This window comes from Chiloscyllium plagiosum, chromosome 1 (assembly GCF_004010195.1).
Source record: "Chiloscyllium plagiosum isolate BGI_BamShark_2017 chromosome 1, ASM401019v2, whole genome shotgun sequence".
Classification (NCBI taxonomy): Eukaryota; Metazoa; Chordata; class Chondrichthyes; order Orectolobiformes; family Hemiscylliidae; genus Chiloscyllium; species Chiloscyllium plagiosum.
This window is the reverse complement of record NC_057710.1, coordinates 138,113,106-138,131,987: the sequence shown is the minus strand read 5'-3', so window position 1 is coordinate 138,131,987 and position 18,882 is coordinate 138,113,106. Positions and strand designations below refer to the sequence as shown.

Genomic DNA, 18,882 nt, shown 5'->3' with positions numbered 1-18,882 from the left:
CCTACCAGCCTTTCCTTTCACCTTAACAGGAATATACTTTCTCTGGACTCTCATTATCTCATTTCTGAAGGCTTCCCATTTTCCAGCCGTCCCTTTACCTGCGAACATGTGCCCCCAATCAGCTTTCGAAAGTTCTTGCTTAATAACATCAAAATTGGCCTTTCTCCAATTTAGGACTTCAACTTTTAGATCTGGTCTATCATTTTCCATCACTATTTTAAATCTAATAGAATTATGGTCACTGGCCCCAAAGTGCTCCCCCACTGAAACCTCAGTCACCTGTCCTGCCTTATTTCCCAAGAGTAGGTCAAGTTTTGCACCTTCTCTAGTACGTACATCCACATACTGAATCAGAAAATTTTCTTGGACACACTTAACAAATTTTTCTCCATCTAAACCCTTAACACTATGACAGCCCCAGACTATGTTTGGAAAGTTAAAATCCCTACCATAGCCACCCTATTATTTTTACAGATAACTGAGATCTCCTTAAAAATTTGTTTCTCAATTTCCCTCTGACTATTAGGGGGTCTATAATATAATCAAGTCCCATCGGGATCTTATATGTTTCAATTAAGTCATGTCTGACTTTTCTAAATTCAGAGGATGGAGGTCAAGTCTGTCCAGTCTTTCCTCATAAGGCAATCCACTCATTCGAAGTATTAGTCTAGTAAAGCGTCTCTGAACTGCTTCCAAAACAACTGCAAGTACACTAACCAGTTCTGTACACAGTACTCCAGATGTGGTCATATCAATACTGTATAACTTAAGCATAACCTCCCAGCTCCTGCATCTAAGTCCTCTCACAATAAAACATAACATTCTATTGGCTTCCTGATTGCTTGCTGCATCTGCATACTAACCTTCTACAATTCATGCACTAGGATAGTCAGAACTCTCTACATCTCTGAGCTTTGCAACCACTCACCATTTAATTAATGCGATTCTTCTTTATTCTTTCAACCAAAATAGACAATTTCATACTTCCCTACATTTGTCCAGCCCATTTGTCAGCTCTTTGCACATTCACTTAACCTACGTATACCCTTTTGTAGGTTCCTGATGTCCTCTTCACAACTTATTTTCTCACCTATCTTTGTGATGTCAGTAAATTCAGGAACCACATCTTCAATTCTTTCATTCAGATCAGTTATATAAATTGTAGAGTGCAGGCTCCAACACTGACCCTTGTCGCACACCACCTGATATCCTGCCAGCCAATCTTCTATTCATGTAAATCTATTGCCATCTGCACTATGAGCTTTAAGTATCCACTTTATCAAATGCCTTCCAGAAATCTAAGTTCGATACATCAACTAATACCCCTTTCTCTCCAGCACTAGTCACTTCTTCACCACTTTTTCTAATCAACCTGTTTAGAAATGTTATTAGACACACCTGGAGCAGGTGGGGTTTGAATCTGGGCATCCTGGTACAGGGGTAGAGTCACTACCACTGCTCCACAAGAAGGCCCCAAGATATTTCTTCAAAAAATCTCCAATAAATTAGGTACACATGATTTCCTTTTGACAAAGCCATTTGCCTAATTACCCTGAGTGCCTTGTTACAATGTCTTTAATAATAGATCTAACATTTTCCCTATGACAGATGTTAAGCTAACTGCTTTCCGCCTTGCACTCTTTTTGAATAAAGGAATTACATCAGCTATTTTCCAGTATAATTGTATAAATACCACTTTTTCCTAGCAGTTCTGATGAAGAGTCACTAGACTGAAATTGTGAATGCTGCTTTCCTCCCAAAGATGCTGTCAGACTTGCTCCAGCAATTTCTGTTTTTGTTTCAGATCTCCAGCATCTGCAGTTCTTTGTTTTACCTGTGAAAAAGTACTTGGATAAACACTTGAAGTGTCATAATATTCAGGCAAGTGGGGCTAATTTAGCTAGTCGCATATTTTTGGCAGTACAGACTTGTTGGGCCAAAGTGCCTCAGTATGATTCTTTACCTATCCATCCTTCTGATCCTCAAGTCTTCACTGCCTCACTCTCTGCTCACTGGGTTCCCATTTAACAATGTACCTTGTAATTACGATGAGCATCATTTCTGCCAGCATTCTCCATTCTTTTAAAGGCACCTTCTGTAAATTGATCCTTGATCATGCTCCAGTTAATTTGCTCTAATAATGAGCTCAAATCCTGCCCACTCTGTTTCCAACTTCTGGCCCTCTTTCTTCTTTCTATCAACATCTCCCAGCTTGACGTTTTGTCACTCTGCTACCCAGCATATTCTATATTTCTCAGCTTTTAAAGTATGTGATATATTTAGCTAGTTCTCAAGTTTAGTGATTTACTGTTGAAGTACTGTGATATAATACCAATTCTTTCATTTGGCTTCAGTCCCTTAATGCCCTACTCAGGTCTACAATACATGCTATTAGGTTTAGTTGGTGCATATATTGCTTTAAATAATATAGCATAATTTAGTTGCCTTTGTGGTTATGGAATCTTTTTATTTAGGAATTATGCCATTAAATTTCTTATGTCTATTATCACCTCATTGCTATGAGACAATCAAGAACCTGAATGACCAGCCAATATTCCACAGAAGGCAGCACAGTGGCTCATGGTTAGCACTAATGCCTCACAGCACCTGGGACCCAGGTTGATTTCAGCCCTGGGTGACTGTCTGTGTGATGTTTGCACGTTCTCCCCATATCTGCTTGGGTTTCCTCCAGATGCTCTGGTTTCTTCCCACCAAACAAAAATGTGCAGGTTAGGGTGGATTGACCATGCTAAATTGCCCCATAGTGTCCAGGGATGTGCAGGCTAGGTGGGTTAGCCATGGGAACATGTAGGGTTACAGGGATAGGGTAGGAGAGTGGATCTGTGTGGATGCTCTTTGGAGGGTTTGTGTGGACTCCATGGGGTGAATGGCCTGCTTCCACACTGTCGGGATTCTATGAAAAAAAGTTCTGTTGAATTCTGCTGGTACCTTCTGCTGATTTAGCAGGTACAAGCAATACAATAATTATTTTGATCAACCTGTTTAGAGATGTTATTAGACACTTCTGGTGCAGGTGAGATTGAACCTAGGCCTCCAAGCCCAGAGGTAGGGGCACTGGCACTAGCATCATGCTCCTGTACCTGTTTTGATAATTTCTTTATGCTGTGCATGTATGTTGCTCCATGCCTCATGAACAATGAATCCTGATAAGTTTGAAACATTAAAAAATGCCCCTTCCATTCATGACAACTATTCTCCAAAGAAAGTGCGGAAAGTTATCTCAGGGTACAACAGGATTTTGATTAGATGGGCCAATGGGCCGAGTAGTGGCAGATGGAGTTTAATCTAGATGAATGTGGGCTGTTTCATTTTGATAAGGCAAATCAGGGCAGCACTTAATGGTAAGGTCCTGGGGAATGTTGCTGAACAAAGGGACCATGGGGTGCAAGTTCATTGTTCTTTGAAGGTTGAGTTGCAGACAAACAGGGTAGAACATAGAACATAGAAGAATACAGCGCAGTATGGTAAGGTCCTGGGGAATGTTGCTGAACAAAGGGACCATGGGGTGCAAGTTCATTGTTCTTTGAAGGTTGAGTTGCAGACAAACAGGGTAGTGAAGAAATGTTTGGTACACTTGCCATCATTGGTCAGTGTATTGAGTATAGGAATTAAGATGTCATGTTTTAGCTTTACAGGACTTTGGTTAGGCCATTTTTGGAATATGGTGTTCAATTCTGGTCTCCCTGCCATAGCAAAGATTATGGTAAACTTGAAAGGGTGCAGAAAAGATTTAAAATGATGCTGGTTGGAGGGTTTGAGCTATGGAGAGAGGCTGAATAGGCTGGGGCTATTTTCCCTGGAGTGTTGGAGGCTGAGGGGTAACTTTATAGAGGATTATATAATTATGAAGGGATAGATAAGTTGATTAACCAAAATCTGGTAACACTAGGGTAGGGGAGTCCAAAACTACAGGGCATAGGTTGAAGGTGAGAGGGGAAAAGTTCAGCAGGGTTCTAAGGAGCAAGGTTTTCACATAGAGGGTGGTGAATGTATGGAATGAACTGCCAGACGAAGCGGTAGAAGCTGATACAGTTATAACCTTTAAAAGGCATCTTGATAGGTATATGAATAGGAAGGGTTTAGAGGGATATGGGCTAAGTGCTGGCAAATGGAAAGAGATTAATTATGGATATCTAGTCAGCATAGATGAGTTGGTCCAAAGGATCTTTCTGTGCTGTAGGACTCTATGACTCTAAAAGACTTTCAGCAAAAGCTGATGCCATGTCTTGTCTTGCTTCAAAGCAGACTTCAAACATCAATGTTGGATATGTATTTGGTGACAATGAGATTGAAGATTATAAGAATGCTATAGACCAAGATGAAATAATATGCTATGGACTCTGTCGATGGCTGAGGCTTCTCATACATAGCCCTGGTTGACCCATTGTCTCAGCCTGCTTCTGCCTCACTGAACGTATCTCTGCATACCTTGACACCACTCTGTCCCACTTAGTCCAGGATCTCCCCAACTACATTCGGGACACCACCTCCTCCATGATTTTCGTTTTCCTGGCCCCCAATGCCCTAACTTCACCATGGACATCCAGTCCCTGTGCACGTTCATCAGCCATGGCATAAGCCTCCAAACTCTCCATTTCTTCCTCTCATGCCAACTCAACCAGTACCCCTCCACTGACACTCATTCAATTGGCTGAACTGGTCCTCACCCTCAACAATTTCTCCTTCCAATCCTTCCACTACCTCCAGACCAAAGGGTTAGCTACGGGCACTCGCATGGACCCCAGCTATGCCTGCCTCTTCAGCGGGTATGTGGAATAGTCCATCTATCACAGCTACACCAGCACCATTCCCCACCTTTTTCTCCACTACATTGATGACTGTATCGGCACCACCTCGTGCTCCCATGGGGAAGTTGAACAGTTCATCAACTTCATAAGCATCTTCCACCCTGACCTCCACTTCACCTGTACTATCTCAGACAGCTCCCTCCCCTTCCTGGACCTCTCAATTTCTGGCAAACGACTCCACACAGACATCCACTACAAACCCACCGACTCCCACAGCTACCTGGACTACACTTCCTCCTATCCTGCCTCCTGTAAAAATTCTATCCCTTAATCTCAATTCCTCTGCCTCCACTGCATCTTCTCCCAGGAGGACCACCATAGAAAATCCCAGATAGCCTCTTTCTTCAAAGACAGCAATTTCCCCTCCCACATGGTCGATGATGCCCTCTTGCGCATCTCCTCCACTTGCTGCACCTCCGCCCTTGAACCCTACCTCTCCAACCGCAACAAGGTCCTGACCTTCCACCCCACCAATCTCCAGATACACTACATCATCTTCTGCCTTTTCCAACAACAAACAGACTCCACTACCAGCTATATATTTCCCTCCCCATCTCTATCTGCATTTTGGAGAGGCCATTCTTTCTGTGCCTCCCTTGTTAGGTTCATGCCCCCCACCAACCCACCCTCCCCTCCTGGCACCTTCCCCTGCCATTGCATGAAGTTCAAAACCTGCGCCCAAACCTCCCTCCTCACCTCCATCCAAGGCCCCAAACCATCCTTCAATATCTGACAGAAATGTACCTGTCCTACCACACACGTCATCTGCTGCATCTGTTGTATCTGATGTGGTCTCCTCTACATTGGGGAGACAAGACGCCAACTGGCAAATCATTTCTAGGACAACCTCCCACTCTGCCAAACACATGCAGGTCCTGGGCCTCCTCCATCACCAAACCCTAGCCACTCAATGCCTGGATGAAGAACACCTATTCTTCCTTATTGGGACCCTCCAACCACATGGGATCAATGTGGATTTTGCCAGTTTCCCCATTTCCCCGCTCCCCCACCTTATCCAAGAACCAACCTCCCAACTGCCCTCTTGAACAGTCCTACCTGCCCATCTTCCTTTCTATCTATCTGCTCCACCCTCCTCTCCCACCTACCACTTTCACCCCCACCTTCATCTACCTATTGCAATCCCAGCTACCTTGCCCCCAGCCCCACCCTCTCTCATTTATCTTTCAGCCCTCTTAGCCCACAAGTCTCATTCTTGAAGAAGGGTTTATGCCTGAAATATCAACTCTCCTGCTCCCTATATGCTGGCTGACAGGCTGTGCTTTGTCGGCACCACACTCTTTGACTCTGATCTCCAACATCTGCAGTCCTCACTTTCTCATAGTTCCATTATATGCCCTGCGTTGAGAGTATGGTGCTGGAAAGGCACAGCTGGTCAGGCAGCATCCGAGGAGCAGGAGAATCCACGTTTTGGGCATAAGCCCTTCGTTAGGAAGCATCTGCAGTCCTCACTTTCTCCTATTATCAGCCCTGCACCCATTCACCATGCTAAAATAAAATCTCTTTTAACAGTTCTCTGCAAGCTTAAAAGTAGGGTAGGTGCAGCTTACCTTCACATATTTTCCGTACCAATTTGACTTCGTAATGTTTAAAATCTTCGTAGGAACGAACAGGAATCACAAGTCTGTGGCTTCCTGCAACTCTGAGGAGTGCTGCTGCCTGAGTGTCCACCATTCCCAGTGCAATTACGGTAATCCCATTTTGTCTGAGTTTTTCAGCATTGGGAACAATGTCATCTGAACTCTGTCCATTAGTAATCACCACAACCACCTTGTGGATTCCTGGCCTTGCTCCCTTCTTGATACTTAAGGTATCCTCCAGTATGTATTTAAGAGCTTTCCCAGTGTGAGCACTCCCATCCAGAAATGGGCCTGAGCTGATTGCCCTTTTAATTTTTCCTTCACTGTCAAATGAATCCAAGTTAAAGAGAGTTCGGGGCTTGTTGCTGTAGATCACCATAGCAACCTGTGTAAGGTCTCTGTCGATATCAAAATGTGAAACAATGCTCCTCACAAACCCTTTTATTTGACGAAAATTCTGTCTTCCAACTTGACCAGAAGCATCCACAGTAAATACTAGATCTAAAGACTTGGAAAAACAACCTGTAAAACAATGAAGTCACACACTGACATACACTTGTTTATGTTCCACTATATCATAATCTATTATCTGTCAATTTATCTCTGAGTCTGTAAACATAACTACATTTATATCAATGCCATTGTTAGCCCCTTGTATATGAATTTTTACTTTCCAGCTTCTGCTATAAGCCCCAAAGTGATAGAAATTTCAAACAAAGTATGTCAAATGAAAACAAAGATTACTGGTGAAAATTGGCATGTCTGGCTGACTTCATCAGACCTGCTGAGTTTCGCTAGCAATTTCTGTTTTTGTTTCAAATCTCCAGCAGCTACAGTTCTTTGTCTTATGAAACAAAGGATGTCTCTGGATTTTTCATATTTTCACAGAATTTTTGCATAAGCTCTTGTTTTCTTCCACAGAAGCAAATTTGGAAGGCGAATGTTATCAGTATTGTAGATCCTTAGGGGACATGAGGAGTAACAGTGCAAGGGCAGGAAGAGGAACCACCACAGACCATTCTCTGGCTATAATTAGATCATGAAGAATAGAACTATGTGAAAGTACTGCGGATCCCCAAAGCCGGATGACAGCAGAATGATTTTGGAGGAGGAGGTTATGGTGAACCGTAATTAAAACTGCAGTCAGGTCAAGAAAGAATGGGGATGGATAGTCATTTTAGACACTGTTTCGTTACTTTGACAAGAGGCAATTTGGCACAATGGCAAGAATTGGCACCTCACTGGAGAGATTCAAACATGGAATACATGGATTCAGGAAATGAAAAAGCTTCAAGAACTTTAGAAAGGGAAAGACAGAAATGGTACTTTGAAATGGTGGAGAGATGAAAAGACTTCTTGGGGAGATGGTTAATGCTGGCAAATCTGAAGAAAAAACTAATTGGCAAGAGTAAAGCTCTAATTGATTGATTAACATGAGATCCAGGAAGAGACGCTGGATATTAGACAATAGACAATAGACAATAAGTGCAGGAGTAGGCCATTCTGCCCTTCGAGCCTGCACCACCATTCAATATGATCATGGCTGCTGTTCCTGCCTTATCTCCATAACCCTTGATTCCACTATCCTTGAAAGCTCTATTCAACTCTTTCTTAAATGAATCCAGAGACTGGGCCTCCACTGCCCTCTGGGGCAGAGCATTCCACACAGCCTCCACTCTCTGGGTGAAGAAGTTTCTCCTCATCTCTGTCCTAAATGGTCTACCCTGTATTTTTAAGCTGTGTCCTCTGGTTCGGCACTCACCCATCAGCGGAAACATGTTTCCTGACTCCAGAGTGTCCAATCCTTTAATATTCAGTAAATTAGTGACAAAGAGGTTTGAGAGACCTGGAAGTAAATCTTATAGATAAGATGAGCCTGATGGGGTGACTGGAGAGACATTAGAGAAAAATGGAAGGTTACAGCAAAGTAAGGGGAAACCTTAGTAAAAGTGAGGTAGAAAAAGGGATTGAAGTGACAGAAGCAGCCAATCAGATGTTCTCAAACTTAGTGACAGAGGTTTCTGAGCACTTACAAATGTTGTTAGAGGTGAGAGTAGTGGAGATAGGTGAGAAGGTATTGTATAAGATTTCAAAGAAGTTAATGTTTATATTACATTGAGTTTCTGGTGAAGTGACACAGTTAGTGGCTGGAAGCAATGATTTCTACAGTAGCCTACAGATCCTGAGACTCCTAGTAGTGATGTTTGATTTATAATACAGTTGGAGTTATTGCTATCATGTAATTAACCATCTTGTTAACTAAGAACTGTGCCTTTTCCTGTAGACCCTATGGTAGTGTACTCTCTATCACTATCAATATTTTCTCTAGGATCTGTCTAATGATAAAATGAGGATTGGTGGAAGGGAGGTATCTCTAACAACCCTCACTCTGAACCACACACTGACAGAAGTGGCAGATAGCATGAGGTGACAATCAGGGAAATACCCTCTGGTGAGCAGCAATGCAGACTTGAATTTCGTGCAAAGACACCTGAGGAATAGAAGATCCAAATGTATAGAAAATATTGAAGACAATTGAGCTTACTACTATCATTTTTGGAATGCACAGTTAATCATCCTGCAGCTGAAATGTGATTATTGACAGGGAGAGACTGCAGCAGCTGAGGAAGCAGAAACAGGGCAAGTTCAGCAAGCCAAAGTCAAGGAACCAGAGTTAATCAAGATAATCCTGGAATAGTCAGCAGTTTTCACAGTCAAGCAGGATCTGGAGAGTGGAAGATGTGAGGAGGGTGTCAATCTGGAGCTCAGAAATGGGTGGGGGGGTGGGTTTCAGCAACTGATGAATTCCAGCAGTGCTGCACAATTGACAAGTGAATCACTGAAAACCCCCAAGTGCATAGGAAAGAAGCAATAGCTACACAAATATAGACAAATGGAGATCCAGTAGGGAGGGTGGGTTGGAGTCAAGGTAGCAGGAGAAGGTTGACAAAGGCAAATTAGGCATCCTGAGCTTCCTTTCTGGATTACAAAGCAGAGGCAAATGTAACTAAGCTCACAACTAAACTAATCTTCAATCTTCACATTAAAGAGGGTGCCTTAGAGGAAGAGGTCCACAATGCCGGTGACTGCCTATCCAATTGGAGATCCACATGCTGCTGCCACATTCTCACCAACCACATCTTGACATCTACTTGCACCGGCAAAACGGTGCTCCCTCATAAAAATCAATTACAGAATCAGACAGGCGTATTCAGGTGAGTCACTGAACACAAGTGAGAATGCAAAGAGAATACTGCCATTCCTTCATGAAAAGCAAAGAAATGGTTACCCTCCTCTGAAGAGGAAAGGGACCCAGATCTTCGAGCTCCAATCTTCTTGTAAAGGTGTGACCAGCCTGGAACATCCAGGAGCAGCTTGGACAGCCACAGACAGCCAAAACCAGTGGCTGTTGACTAACTGAGATGTATCCCTAATGGTATAGATATTTACAATACATCACTTGTCACTGGCTCCAAAATACACTGTGAGCTTAATGCCACAGATCGCTAATAGCCAGCATCCAGTATAATGACAGGGATTACCGCCTGTGGTTACTTGAACCTTGAGGTCCAAGATAAAACTTTTAACTTCTTACCTCTTACTGAAAGTTCAACTTTGTAGCCAGACACACCACAGTAGAAAATTTCCTCTGTGCTATTTTCTTCACCAAGAATGAAAGGGAATGTCTCTAGACTTCTACTTCATACATTTTTTACTTCACATTTTGACTCTACCAGACATTACTGAAGATATGAAGATATTAAGGGAATATAACACTCAGAATTCATACCTATTGAATACCTAGAATACAGCATTAGATCTGGGGACAAGTTATTTTACATAGTGAAATCATTCTCTTACTGCTGCCTCAAACTGGGTACAGGCATTGCTATTGTCTCAAAGTAAAATAACCTCATCCTGTCTCATTTCTGCTGCAGCAAGTCACCTTTTCATGTACCCACCCAAATCTCACCCAGCGTTAAAATCTATGCTAAAAAAGTATATAATTAAACTCCGACCACCAACACATAATAAGGCAACTTACCAGGCATGTTAAATCCACATATCTTTGTCCTGAGCTCCAAAACCTTACTGTAAAGTTCCTGGGGTTCATTATATGCAAATGCCAGCTGACTGTCTCCAGCTATATGGTTCAGTTGATTTTTTATGTGTTTTTTTCCAATGGAGAGAATAAATATCTCCTTTCCTTTGGTGTGTTGTGCAGCGAGTAGCACTGAATCATGAGATTTAGAATTGGAAAATACTACGAGAACATGAGGAACATTCGTTCGAGAGTCTTCACTGAAACCATTTTCTGCTACATATCGCAGGGCCTTTCCAGTGAAAGTCTTACCGCCATTAAAGGATATGCCATCAATTGCTTTTAACAAATGATTGAAGTCACTGTACTGTCCCAATCCAATTTCAATACAAACGTTGTCACTATACTGAGCAAATCCCACTAGGAGTCTTGCTGAAGAACTCATAATGGACCGAAGAAGTCTTTTAACAAAAGCTTTAGCTTGAAGAAATCCCTCGAGGCCCATGTTCCATGACCCATCCACCAAAAACATCAAGTTAACAGAACAGTCCATAATGCCAGCAGGTACTGCATGGGGAAGGTAAATACATTGCTTCATGAGGACATGGCTTTGCAATTGCACATTCCACTGAATGAATTGTTTAAGTCAGATACTTACTCAGGTATCTGTTTCCAGCTGAATAATAAAACAATAAAAGATAATTAGTGAAGAAAATTGTTCATGAAAATTGATACAATTGCTAATTGTTAGATTCTAGCAATCATAATCCTTTTATTAAATATAATGTATAAGGGATATTAGCAGTACAGTTATCAAAAGATATTGAATCATAGAATTTTACAGTACAGAAGGAGGCCATGTGACCCATCATGTCTATACTGACTCCCAGAAGAGCTACCCAGCTGCAGCCCTATGTTCTCAGACCTCTAAAGTTATCACTTTCAAATATGTATCCAGCTCTTCTTTGAAACCTTATGTGGAATCTGCCTCCATCACGGTCCCAGACAATGATTCCAAATCTTAATAATTCTCTGAAAAAAGAACTTTTTCCTCATCTCACTCCTCGTCATAGCAAACAGAATAACATAGGAAACAGAATATCCTTCGTTACCCTGTCAAAATTGTTAGATAATTTTTTTACACTTCAATAATTGTGGGCAGCACGGTGGCACGTGGGCGGCACAGTGGTTAGCACTGCTGCCTCACAGCATCAGAGACCCGGGTTCAATTCCCGCTTCAGGCGACTGTGTGGAGTTTGTACATTCACCCCATGTCTGCGGTGAGTTTCCTCCGGGTGCTCCAGTTTCCTCCCACAGTCCAAAAATGTGCAGGTCAGGAATATTAGCTAAATTGCCCGTGGTGTTAGGTGAAGGGGTAATGTAGGGGTATGGGTGGGTTGCGCTTCGGCGGGTCGGTGTGGACTTGTTGGGCCGAAGGGCCTGTTTCCACACTGTAAGTAATCTAATCTAATCTAAATCTAATAATGTCACCTCTTAATATTCTCTGCTCCAAGAAGAATAAATCCAATTTCTCTAATCTTTCTTTGTATCTAAAATCCCTCATTCCTGATATAATTCTAGTAAATCTCTTCTGCACTCTCTCCATGGCTTTAAATCCGTCCTTAAATAAGATGCTCAGATTGTTACATTACTCTAAATGTGGTTCGTAGTGATGTAGTGTCCCTTCCTTGCTTTTATACTATAATCCTCTGTTTATAAACCCAAGAATCCTACAGGCTTTCTTAACAACTATTTCAGCTTACCTGGTTACCTTCAGAGAATCATTGGCGTGAACCCCACGGTCCCTCTGTTTCTGTACTCCTCTCAAAGTTGTACCATTGAGCTTGTTTCATGTTTCATGTTTCTCTTCATGTTTCTTCTACCAAAATACATTGCCTCACAATTCTCAACAATGAATTTAAAGCATTTCTAATGTACCTTTTTGTTCATTTAACCAACATCCACTTTGTCAGGGAACCAGACTGTAATCTCCATCAATATTTAGAGTTTGTATCTGATCACTTGACCACTCTTTTTGCAAGGTAAAAACAAGGACTGCAGATTGAAACCTGAGCCCCCTCCCCCCACACACACATGCTAGTTTTCCTGGCTACAGATAGTTATGTTCTGATATCTTTGAAACACTGAGACTACTTTGTACGTTCAGATGTGTGTACCATATGCATATGATATGACAGGTGTGATGCCTATTTTTCCTGACTGATGCATTTTAAACCTAAGGGTGACACTGAGAGGTATGATTTCTAATGTGAAAGATTATGTTCTGCGCTGTATTATTTGATGTTGCAGCTCACAATTTCTGACATTAAAGCAACAAATGGGGGAGGGGGGAGTTTTTTTTTATAAGTGATCTGCTTGCAGTGGGCTGAGGAAGCTGCCAGCAGGTTGGAAACCTACTTGCTGTAGCAGTAGGTTTTGTAGAAATGTACTCATCCACACCATTCGCAAACTATTTCCAACTTTCCAGCTTTCCAGATTAATCAAAATGTGAGTGGTGAGAGCACAGGGTCAGAATGGTTGAAATTGGGACAACACGGTGGCTCGGTGGTTAGCACTGTTGCCTCACAGCACCAGGGACCCGGGTTTGATTCCCACCTTGAGCGACTGTCTGTGTGGAGTTTGCACATTCTCCCCGTGTCTGCGTGGGTTTCCTCCGGGTGCTCCGGTTTCCTCCCACAGTCCAAAGATGTGCTGGTCAGTTGAATTGGCCATGCTAAATTGCCCATAGTGTTAGGTGCATTAGTCAGGGCTAAGTATAGGGTAGGGGAATGGGTCTGGGTGGGTTCCTTTTTGGTGGGTCGGTGTTGGGCCAAAGGACCATTTTCCATACTGTAGGGAATCTAATCTAAAAAAAATCTCCATTGCTTCCTGAGGTGCAAGAAGAATGGTCAGAGCCCTGGGAAGTTTGCATCTAGTGCCCGCCCCCAATCCCACTCCAGGTCTCTCCTTCTTACCTGAAGATCTTGCTGCAGGATCCAAGGCACTAAAGTGAAAGAATATTTCTGAATGATTGGAGGAATTGTGACAATAAATGTCTATTCTATTCTATTACACAGTTTCAGCAGTACATTTCTGCTCTTGTATTCCAGCCCTCTCAAAATGAATGCTAACATTGCATTTGCCTTCCTAACTGTCAACAGAACCTGCATATTAACCTAAAGTGAATCCTGAACTAGGATTCCTAACTCCTTGTGTGAATTCTCAAGCCTTTACCAATTTAGAAATAGCCTACATGTCCATTCTTCCTATCAAAGTGCATAAACTCATGCTTTCCCACATTGTATTTCATCTGGCACTTTTGCCCACTCTCCTCGCCTGTCCAGGTCCTTCTGCAGCCTCCCCATTTCCTCAACATTAACTGTTTCTCCACCTATCTTTGTATCATCTGAAAACTTAGCAACAATGCCCTCAGTTTCTTCATCCATGGCATGCAAGTATGTCAAGGACTTCCAAGATGTAACTGCAATGTTACAAAATGCAAACCTTCAGCCAGATTGTACATGCGGCAAACTTGACATACCACATTGATGATGTTAGAAAAGTTGAAGTCCTCATCTCTACCCAAATGACATACCCCAAAAAGAATGGACAACATGTGCCAAGATTAGCACCAGTGCCCAAGAAAGATTTCCGCCTCCACCCGCTTTGTACTCTGCAGCAGTATGTGGTGGAAGAGACGGCAGCTGGCACTGCTAATGCAGTTCCTCATTTGAGGTGCAAAATGGAGCACTGTATAAGCTGCTGTCCCACAGCACTGAAGGCTAGTGAAGGCAAAGTGTGGATCAAAGGAGGAAGAATTGCTTTCAGAAGTCGCCTGTGAGGCAACAAAACCACAACCTCAAATTAAGTGCAGTGAGCCCAAGTCTAGCCCAGTAGCTATGAAATGTTGTTAATTTAAGCCTGAGAAACCATTGAACAATGGCTGCCCGTTGTGTTCTCCCTTGGCAAGTTCGATACAGTTTGGAGAACCTGTTCTCTGACTGTTAAAGCCACAATCTTATTCTAAAGGAATTGCCTGTTTAAATCTGTAAATTATTTACCCAATAGCTCCATATTGATTTCTCATCCAACTTTCAGCTCACTGGGGTTAATTCTGATCATGGTGGGTGGCATCCTTTCAGCTTTCTGACCCAAGAGCAGAGTTTGCATCACTCCTGCCCCAAACCTGAACCTTGGCAACTTACACTAAAATTCTGCCCAAAATGCTTGAAGATGCAGAATCATTTCCAGACTGAGAAGTAAGAACTTTTAAGGAGAGATTAAAGAAAGGATCAAAACATACTTCTCATTATTCTTGAGGTCAGATCCATCTACCAATTCTTTCATTTCATCCTTCAATCCAATTTCTCCCCGGAAACATGTCCAATTGTCCCATTTTTCTGGTGTTATCTGCTACCTTATTTCATAATGCTTTTGTATTTGAATCGTAAACAAGTAACATAATTGAAAATAAAGTCTTTGGTTCAAGATCTTCAAAGCATTTTTATAAAGGAGAAAGCTACCTACAGTTATGGAAAACAAGTAACAATTGATATAATTATTTAAATGAGTTTACTACTTTTGTGGGAGACTAGAATTTGAGTTTCTTTTTCTCCTTGGAGGATTTTTGTTGATGGTTTGTAAAATTCTCATCCTCAGAAAATAATGAGTTTAGTATTGTGAACTTAGTTAAGGCAGTTGTGTAGATTTTGATAGGTAAGGGAATTAAAGGCCACAGGGGAACAGACTGGTAATTAGCCTTGAGACCATAACCATATTCTCTTTTGAGTGGTAGAGCAGGCTAGATTGGGTGGCACAGTGGCTCAGTGGTTAGCACTGCTGCCTCAAGACACTAGGGACTTGATTCCGGCCTTAGGTGACTGTGTCTGTTGGAGTTTGCATGTTCTTCTCGTGTCTGGATGGGTTTCCTCTGGGTGCTCCCGGTTTCCTCCCACAATCCAAAGATGTGCAGGTTAGGTGAATTGGCCATGGGATGTGTAGGTTAGGTGCATTATTCAGGGGTAAATATAGAGTCATGGGGAATATGTTTGGGTGGGATACACTTTGGAGGGTCAGTGTGGACCTGTTGGGCCGAAGGGCCTGTTTCCACACTGTAGGGATTCTATGATTCTCGGATTCTATGATCTTATAAGAGATACTTACTACAATGTTTATCCCCTCCATATCCCAGGGGACACAAGCAGCTGTACTCATCCACGGTCTCTGAAACACAGGTTCCTCCATTACGACATGGACCTGAATCACAGGGATCTGTAACAATACACTGATAAGGTAAATCACATTTCATATTTGTGATTTTATAAGAAGAGATTAGAAGGATGGCTTAGCAAACATTTTGGTAATTTCAGACATGCATTAAATGGCCAGCTTGTTGAAAATAAAGGAATTTATCAAAATTACTGGTATTTTCATTTTGGTGTCAAATTTCTACCATCTGCATAAGGTTGCCTCTTGCATAAAATATTTCCTGGTCACCAAAGAGACACCTTTTCTTTGGGACACCCAATAGCTCACATTTTCTCCAGCCAAGAGAGAGTATTCAGTTTCCAGTGTCCACAGCTCTGAAAGTGAGTGTACGTGGGCAGTCTGAGTTTTCCTGTCCACTGTTACCGTTTTCCCTTCTGCCCGCTGTTAAACATCTCCTGAAGATACTGCAGTGGAGATAACTAGGAGCAGAAGGTTAAACTGGCCCAATGTTGACATTCACATGTTCTAATGAATACTGTACCAAGCATTTCCTTCCCTCCAATATCCTTGTTAATCTCATTATAATCAAGTGAGAAATTCCTCATTCTCTTTCAAGTTGAGTTGCTGGAACGAATGGCTGGATTTTATGCTCACCCAGCAGTGGGTTTTAAGGCAGGAAGCTCAGTAAATCCAGTGGGTGGTCTGCTCGCCAACTGCAATCCATCTGCCTCAGTTAGTCTTATTAGAGGTGGCACTGAGTAGTCCATCAACCAGTCAGCCAAGTCAGGTCCTTACACAGGCTCTCTTAAACTCCTCAACTTGGATCCTCTGGGATTTAATCTGAGGCACATGCCAGACTGTCAGCCTGGCAGATTTCTCCACACTAGAGGCAGACAGTTAGTAGGCCCTGTCCCCCAAGACCCAATGGGGATGTCAGAAACCCTCTGCCACCAACTCGGGTGATTCCTCTCCAGGTTGACCTCTCGCCGTTGCCTCTCAAAGCCCAGCTTACTGTACTCCGCATGCCAGCTTTGCACCCAGCCTCATTCCCAAAAGCTGATCAAATCGCACATGCCCTTGTCCCTAAGCACTAGAGAGCTGCTCGGGTGACCTCTGCCTGGCCAGCAGGTCTCTGAGGTTCTTGAAGAGCAGAATTCCCACCTTCAGCCTGTGAACCACCATGTCCATATTCGCCAGGCTCCCTTAACTTTATAGCCCGGGGTTAGGGTAAGCAGGGCTATGCATAGAATCTGTACTTAGGATAATAAAATCCTGGGGATCAAGCTGATGCTAGTCAATTCCCTGAGAAATAAAGGAAAAGGCACTCTGGGTATATTTGTGCAACATTTAATCAGCAGTTGCAACATCATCATGCCATAAAGAGTATTCTCCCATAAACAAAAGGTAAAAGTAATGAAAACATATAAAACAGTAATAGAACATGATGCTCATGTTAGTTAAGGTCATAGTTCCACACAGGCTCAAACATTTCCTGATTTAATTTTGAAAAATTCCTGCAGAAATTCCAGACATTTCAATTTACCTGGACACAGGGTGCGGATACAGCGAGTTTGAATCTGACTGTATGTCCTTTTCCAGCTAAATGGATTGAAAATATCCATATTAAAATCAAGCATCCACATTTCTCAGGGATCTTTTAAAAAAACTGCTTCAGCATAATAGTCTTTACAAGGTAGTTTACATATTCATCTCTTTATTGTGACAGCGGTCCCATTTCAAATGAGTAATTATTCAATAAATCAATCAGCTGAAATTTAACTAATGATTGATAAAACTGAATTCCCAACTACAGTAATTTAGATCGTATACCTGACAGAACTGACACTAAGGACCAGATTTTCATTGCATCAGACAAACGCTCCAACATAGTGAAAATAACCAAAGCTCTCAGAACTCCTAAGTTTCAACCATGAGTACACAGCAATTCCCACTTTCAAAGGATTTAGTTTGGACTTGAGGATCTAAAGTTAATGGAGGCAGCTGACTGCTTAAAGCATCAGCTGCTTCCTGTTTCTGCTTAAGTTTGATGACTGTCAGAACCCTAAACAGTGCAAGCCTAAACCTCATGGATTCACTTGGACAGTCAGTGTACCTTTACAAAGGGGCAAGGTACCTCTTTGGATCTGGACCTGGGATGCCTTTGAGGGGAAGTAATCTGTCCTTTGGTGGAGATAATGTATCATTTAGGAGAAGTCGGGGTGTCCTTTAGGATTGCTACATGCCTGTACAGAAGAAATGCATAAACTCATTGACACTGTCAAAGGGATATGCTTAAACGGTCAATGCATTTAAAACTCTACGCCATTTTATGTTTGGAAAGAAACGTCTGGAGTGTTCAGAAAAAATGGCTTTCTCTTTCAATGCATTGATACTAGCCTGATGATTTTTATTACTGGATTGGTTTCACAAAGAGCAGGTATCACAGTTTCGTGTCTCCCCTTCAACTTTGGATTCCTTGATGTGGATTGTAATTTTCAATATTTGTACCACTTGAACAAAATATTTGTTTTCATAAAGGCTTTATTGAAATGAAGGAATTTAAATGCAGTAGAAGTGTTTCTATAAGTAACTGTTTTCTTTGCTAAATGCCAGCTCACGGACACCTCCTCCTACTGCCCCCTTGACCATGACCCCACCTCCCACCACCAAACCATCATCTCCCAGACCATCCATAACCTCATCACCTCAGGGGATCTCCCATCCACCGCCTCCAACCTCATAGTCCCACAACCCCGCACCGCCCGTTTCTACCTCCTGCCCAAAATCCACAAACCTGACTGCCCCGGACGACCCATCGTCTCAGCCTGCTCCTGCCCAACCGAACTCATCTCGGCATACCTCGACACGGTCCTGTCCCCATTAGTCCAAGAACCCCCCACCTACGTCCGTGACACCACCCACGCCCTCCACCTACTCCAGGATTTCCGCTTCCCCGGTCCCCAACGCCTCATCTTCACCATGGACATCCAGTCCCTGTACACCTCCATCCCCCATCACGAAGGACTCAAAGCACTCCGCTTCTGCCTTTCCCGCCGTACCACCCAGTACCCTTCCACCGACACCCTCCTTCGACTGACCGAACTGGCCCTCACCCTGAACAACTTTTCTTTCCAATCCTCCCACTTTCTCCAAACAAAAGGAGTAGCCATGGGCACCCGCATGGACCCCAGCTATGCCTGCCTCT

General features: G+C 42.7%; 1 protein-coding gene across 1 annotated transcript in view; it reads right to left on the bottom strand.

Annotated features, from left to right (window-relative positions):
* The window catches only part of LOC122555074 (von Willebrand factor A domain-containing protein 2-like), a 71,107-nt gene that overhangs the window by 4,886 nt on the left and 47,339 nt on the right, over nt 1-18,882 (bottom strand). Inside the window, exons 11-15 of the mRNA XM_043700742.1 lie at nt 17,221-17,276; nt 15,633-15,740; nt 11,128-11,145; nt 10,473-11,036; nt 6,398-6,949 (exon numbers count right to left, since the gene is read on the bottom strand). Coding sequence (XP_043556677.1) covers nt 6,398-6,949; nt 10,473-11,036; nt 11,128-11,145; nt 15,633-15,740; nt 17,221-17,276 — 1,298 coding nt within the window. The remainder of the gene's footprint in view (nt 1-6,397; nt 6,950-10,472; nt 11,037-11,127; nt 11,146-15,632; nt 15,741-17,220; nt 17,277-18,882) is intronic.